This window comes from Hippoglossus hippoglossus, chromosome 9 (assembly GCF_009819705.1).
Source record: "Hippoglossus hippoglossus isolate fHipHip1 chromosome 9, fHipHip1.pri, whole genome shotgun sequence".
NCBI classification, from domain to species: Eukaryota; Metazoa; Chordata; class Actinopteri; order Pleuronectiformes; family Pleuronectidae; genus Hippoglossus; species Hippoglossus hippoglossus.
The window spans coordinates 24963359-24969358 of NC_047159.1; the positions used below are offsets into that span (position 1 = coordinate 24963359).

A 6000-nucleotide genomic window follows, 5' to 3' on the forward strand; every position below is an offset into this window, starting at 1 on the left:
GTGAGCTCTGCTGTGCAGTTTGCTCATAACGTTGGAATGTGGATTCATGAGGCCTGCTCAGTGAGCAGAAAGATAACATTCTGCTTTTGGTGGCTCTTAAAGGTCCGTCAGCTCCAGACGACTCTGACAGTTACGAGTGCAACACCTAATAATTACCAGTTTAACTTCACTTTCACTGACACACTCTCACCGCCAGCTATTTAGAGAGGAGTATTAGTAAAGAAGTGGGGCTGGGTTATTGACTCTAGGATTACAGAGCTGTTTCCAGCCAACTGATGTTTCGGAACTTGACTCGTCACAGGAATTAAAAGTCAGGATAACTTGGCCTTTGCTGCTTCAATTTTGCGCTTTTTTAACCTTCATCTTTTACGGCACCGCAACTTAATGTCTCAAGACCTGCAGATTCTCTGGAATTATTTACGCTTCAATGCTGAAATAACTTTAAAAAACAATCACTGATACAGTCTGGATTGTATATATTATAAAAATATAAATAAATATTTTCCGATCATTGCGGCTTTTTCCTGAACTAACATGTCTGAATACATCCATAAGTAACATTTATGTACAGTAATGGACTGAATGATAAATATCATTAATTAGCTGAAGGCAATAATGTGTCAAACTCCACTGTCTGAGCAGGACCTTAGGAACTTGTGTTCGGACAAACTAAAAGAAAAGCGGATGATAAAGCCCAGCTGTCACCAAGCAAGCTGACAAGGTGTCACCACACAAATGTCCTTTGCCTTAGAAATAAATACCAGTAAAAACAAAAGTGCACAAAGCTTTTGGACTTGAGTGAAAATGCATGTTTACCTCCACATGGTTGGGCAAGGTGTTGACAAATTTAAACCCTGGAATCCTCTTGTCGCTGCACACCACGCCTACATCTTCGCTGTGCTTGCAGTCTGAAACACCGATCCCGTTGGACGGACACAGTGACAAGGTCCTTTCTTTGCCGGTGCAGTGGAGATTGTCGAACCAGATGGTTCCTGACGAGACAAAAGAGAGATTTGTCAGTGCTTCCATGAGGAGGAATTTTTCCATTTAGTGATGGAAATAAAGGCAACATAAGAAAATTAATTTCTTCGGAATTATAGGCTGTGGAACATTTACCTTGAGTCATTTTCCGATTAATAATATGACAAATCAGTCATGAATTGCATACACACGGGTAACATCAATAATATGTGCTGCCAGTATTCGTCTTAGAGTAAAAACCTGATATAATGTGTAATTTTAAGGAATATGAGAAGATTGAATGTGTGTTTCCATGGTAACAGTGCTTTACAGCACCCACCTTGTCCTTTCCCATATTTCGAGGAAGGAGACCATGAGATGGCTTCCAGGTAGCCCAGCTCCCGACACACCACCTGAGCGGAGTGGATAGTGAAGTCGTCATCGCACACAGTTCCCCACACGCCATTGTAGAAAACCTCCACGCGGCCCTCGTTGTGCTTCCTCTTATCTCCAGCCAATCGGAGCTGGATCCTGGGTGTGTCTGGTGACAGCTGCGGGGCCGAGTACTGTTCCTGCTCCGGGTCCGGGTAGCCCGGCGGGTAGCCGAGGTGCTCATACTGGGCAAGGGTCAGCTTTAACAGCACTGATAGGATGACTGTGCAGCAAGGCAGGTAGTTGGTGGTCAGCATTTTGGTTGGCACTGTTGAAAAGAGGAAGAGAGAGGAGCAGTCATGAAAACTCCTCGGTAATGTCTCAGATGGTTGTTCACAGCGGTATCTGTTCTGTACATCACAGAGGATCAGACTGAAGAAGAACAATGGGAGGACATTTTTGTGCGTTTTTATTTGTGAAGCACTTTGTAACTTTGTCTTGAGACACACTATGTAAATAAACATATTGTTATTTTCAATTCAAAATAGTTTGAACAATATTGCCCTATGTCAGCTGTGATTGGCTCCAGTCTCCCCAAGACCTCAAAGGATAAACGCATGGATGGATGGACAGACGCACGGACGGATGGGTGGAAGGATTGTTTAATCAGCGAGCCATCACTGATGTTGTGCAACAGATTATCAAAATCATTTGTTTATGTTGACAGTGCATTAAATGACTACTGTGCGTGTGACGTGTCGTGAGAAGGTAACTGAGAATCAACCCTGCAGCTTCCTTCAGAGCAACAGAGCCTTTGTCCTGACACTGCTCAATTCAAAACATCCCAGCTGAGCTCTTCAGCATTTTGTCTTTCCTAAAACCTTTGGACAGGTTGAATTGAAGCAGGATGTTTGCTGTTGTGAATGAGAGGGATGTCAGGCGCCCCAAATAAATGCGAAAGTTGCTCCATGTCTGCTGGATGTGGGCTAGATGATTGCACATCTTTATAAGGTGATTAAAGGTTAATGTTTGCAGAATTATAACCCCAAAATATCTGTTTTTTACTTTTGCCACAGGCAGTTTAATTTCTATACCTTTTCAGCAAACTGGAGACTGTGTGTGAAAGTAGAACACGTTACTTTCCATTCAGCAAGGCATTATTCATTAATAACAACCTTAGTGGGCTTAAAGCAGCAAATGGGGGCACTTTTATAACAAATGTTTCCATTTTCTAAGGCTTCATGTATGTAGATGATGTAAAATAAAACATTTTGAAGTTAAAGAGTTACATAAGTTTGCATATACAGAGGACTGGCGCAGGACTTTGTGAACTGGTGCCAGTGGAACTGCCTCAGGATCAATGCGGGGAAAACCAAAGAACTGGCATCTGCATCAGTTCGCTGGGGCAGCAGCATTTCCACTGCTGACAGGCAGAGACTGGACAGACTGATTAGAAGGGCCAGCTCAGTCCTGGGATACCTGCTTGACCCAGTGGGGGTGGTGGAACAGAGGAGGATGATGTCATCTCTCATGGACAACCAGTCCCACCCCCTGTGGGCTACAGTTCACCATCACAGCACAGGGCAGCTCCTTCGGCGAAAGACTGATTCACCCTAAATGTCTGAAGGAGACGTATCGCAGGTCCTTCCTTCCTGCAGCAGTAAGACTGTACAACCAGCTCTGCTCCCAGTAAAAACTATATTCACCACCATTATGGACTGTGGAGGTGAGGGTCACCTGCACCAGAGGAGCGCAGGTGAGAGCTGTTAGCTGACTGATCCTCAGGTTTAAAAGGCAGCGGGTGAGCTGCATCGAGAGAGAGACACTCAGAGACACGGACACACACTAGAGAGACACAGATGCTGGGGCATGGAACTAAGACAGAGACGAGAGGAGCACGAGAGCGACTCATGAGAGACACTAGTGCTGAGCTGCAAAGCTAACACGCCAGCCGAAACTGCTGGCTTCTTTATGTAGAGTTTTAAGTTTGTGTTTGCACCTGGTCTCTGAATAAAGTTAAAATGTTAAAACCTGAATGGTTTGTCTCTGGCTGCTGTGGTGGGAGCCCCGTGGCATGGTCAACTGCCACACGGACTTTAACTCTTAACTGTGCAATATTCACTGTGCTATATTCATCTGTCATATTCATATCAACAGTTCATGTGCAATCCATGCACTGTGCATATTATCACACTGCACATATTTTCCCTGTCTTTACACTGTTCATATTAGTTACATTCGTTCTTTTTTTATATTCCTCACACTTAAGTATTATTACTTGCTGATGCCTTTCGACTCTTACTGCTGTAATACTGCAAATTTCCACCATTGTGGGACTAACTATGATAATCTTATCTTATGTTGTTTCACTGCGTGTGGAGAGCTGATGGTTTACTTTGAGTCGTAGAGAAGTTGGAGTGGAGCCTGACGCCAGCAGGGTGACATAAAGCCAAACTCCCACACAGAAATACTGATAAATGGCCACAGCTCCTACCTGCCTCTAAAGACAGAGAATAAATCCCAATTCCAAGTCAAAAACTGATGTAACCAAGAGTCTGTTGTCAGTCAAACACATGCCCATCTCAAAAATATGCACAAAGCCACTATCACCCACCAACTCGTCAAAAGCTGCGTGTCCTGCAAATTAATCAAACTTTTCTGCTTTTGTGTGAAAAACATCTGGCTGCAGGGCTCCTACTCCTACTTTGCTCACTGTAACGTGGCAGTGGTTGCACAAGCTCAAAACAACACTCACATAACGGAGCGAGCAGATGTAGTGGAGCCCACAGCCTCGGGGTCTGCTCGCAATGTGCCAGTGTGTTGTCATTAAAAGAAACTGCGTCAGCATTAACACTTAAAGACAGGTTCAGCTGAGGAGATGCATGCAGACCTGAGAGGAGCTCATTCCTCCTAGATGAGAGTTTTTTCATGTCACGCTCAGAAAACAAATAATGTCTTTAATGATATCTGGGGGGAGGGAGTTGAAGTTCAGAAAGCTGCAGCCACTTGACAACATGTAATCGATCAGCACAACAAATCCCTTCCTTCAGGAAACCTTGATATCTGAAACATCCGCTGCCTCTAGCCTCAAAAACACTGATGCTTTTGAACAAAATCATATATCATTATGATACTTTAAACTAAGTCGCTCTTTCCAAAAACCACATTATCTCAACGTAAGCACCACTGTGTTTTAAGAAGGGTTGGTGGGACTTTCACCTTCATGGAAGCCAGACGTGTCCCACCTGCTGCTGCAGGGGATACGCATCGGCTGAAAGGTCAAAATGTCAGTTTATAAGAATGTCGGCATGGAGCCTCTCCTCAGCCCTTCTCTGCAGCACTCAGCTTCACTGCATGTACACACCAGAAAACAAGAACTCCACATTGAAATGCACCGAATTAGATTTAGGCCGACATTTTCTTTATTTCAATTAATAATAATAAATGATGAATAGTTTTAGATAAAAGAAAAACCAAAGACTAATAGTTGCATGAATACCTGCAGTTGGTGCCACTTTTTGCTGAGAATGTGACAAGGGCTGCACTTAATGCTTGTTTTACATTATTCATTTATCTGTTTGCAGTTATTCAAATGAATCAGTTCATGGTTTAGTCAATGAAAGGGCAAAGGAAAAGAAAAAGCTCACAGAGGCCATGGTGTCCCCTTCAAAATGGTTATTTTTTGTGTGACCAACAATTTGAAACTCAAGTGTACTCAAGTAGGAGAAGCTCACACTGGAGAAGCTGCAACCCTGAAAAGTTTCACATTTTTACTTGACACATAAAAAACACTTAATCGATCACCAGGGTTGTTGATGACTGATGTTCTGATGATCCATTAACGGATCAATCAAGCTCTAGATGTAGTGGTACCATGCAATACAAGTGGTAATAACTCAGATATGAATGAGAATCATGTACAAAACTTACTTGGTCTTTAAGCATAACAAAAACCCATCATCCCACAATGAGTTTAAACCATCATGGTGCAGCCACTGAAGCCCAGAGCTGAAGACAATGAAAGCCCTGCAGTAACATCACAGCCCATTAACAACATCTACTCACACACAGTCTTCACAACAGGACCACTGTGACAGCTTTGATTGGCTCAGGCCGGACTTACTGTTTTCGTGTCGCTGGTCTCCTGCTCTGAAAGTCCTGCAGCTCCTGCACCAACAGGCTGAAAGCAGCTCGGACCCTCGGTCAGCTGTCTCTCCCCAAACTTTCACTCCGTCTCGTGCACATCCCCGAGCTGCAGGGGCCCCGCCTCCACGATGACCTCACAGGTGTCGTGCCGAGTTCTGCCTCCCCGCCGAGGAGAGCATGCACCTCGCGGGAGCGCGCACAGCTTCAGCGGAAACCCGGCACCAGACGTGATCATCTCAATGTACCGTTTAAAAAAACGATATCATCTCGTTTGATGGTGTTTATTAATGAGAAACAACTTGGTTTAGAGAGCTGTAGAAATAAAGTTGCATTGTGAATGAATTATCTGGCAGCTGTGTATTTAACGGTTCAAGAGTTTGCATCCCCATCTATTCTCTACGGAGCCCAGAAAGAGACATGGAGAGAAAATCTGATGGTTGGAAAAACATGTACTTTTGCGAAAAGATTTCACAAAAGGTTTTGCGTGATGTTTACAAAAAAAATTTTCAGCCATCAATTTTT

The 6000-nt window shown here is 43.8% G+C and overlaps 1 protein-coding gene across 1 annotated transcript in view; it reads right to left on the minus strand.

Moving 5' to 3' along the window:
* The window catches only part of loxl2b (lysyl oxidase-like 2b), a 39385-nt gene extending 33792 nt beyond the window's left edge, over positions 1–5593 (minus strand). The window contains exons 1-3 of the mRNA XM_034597033.1: positions 5456–5593; positions 1301–1660; positions 817–992 (exon numbers count right to left, since the gene is read on the minus strand). Coding sequence (XP_034452924.1) covers positions 817–992; positions 1301–1660; position 5456 — 537 coding nt within the window. The 5' untranslated portion in view covers positions 5457–5593. The remainder of the gene's footprint in view (positions 1–816; positions 993–1300; positions 1661–5455) is intronic.
* Positions 5594–6000: the final 407 nt, after the last annotated feature.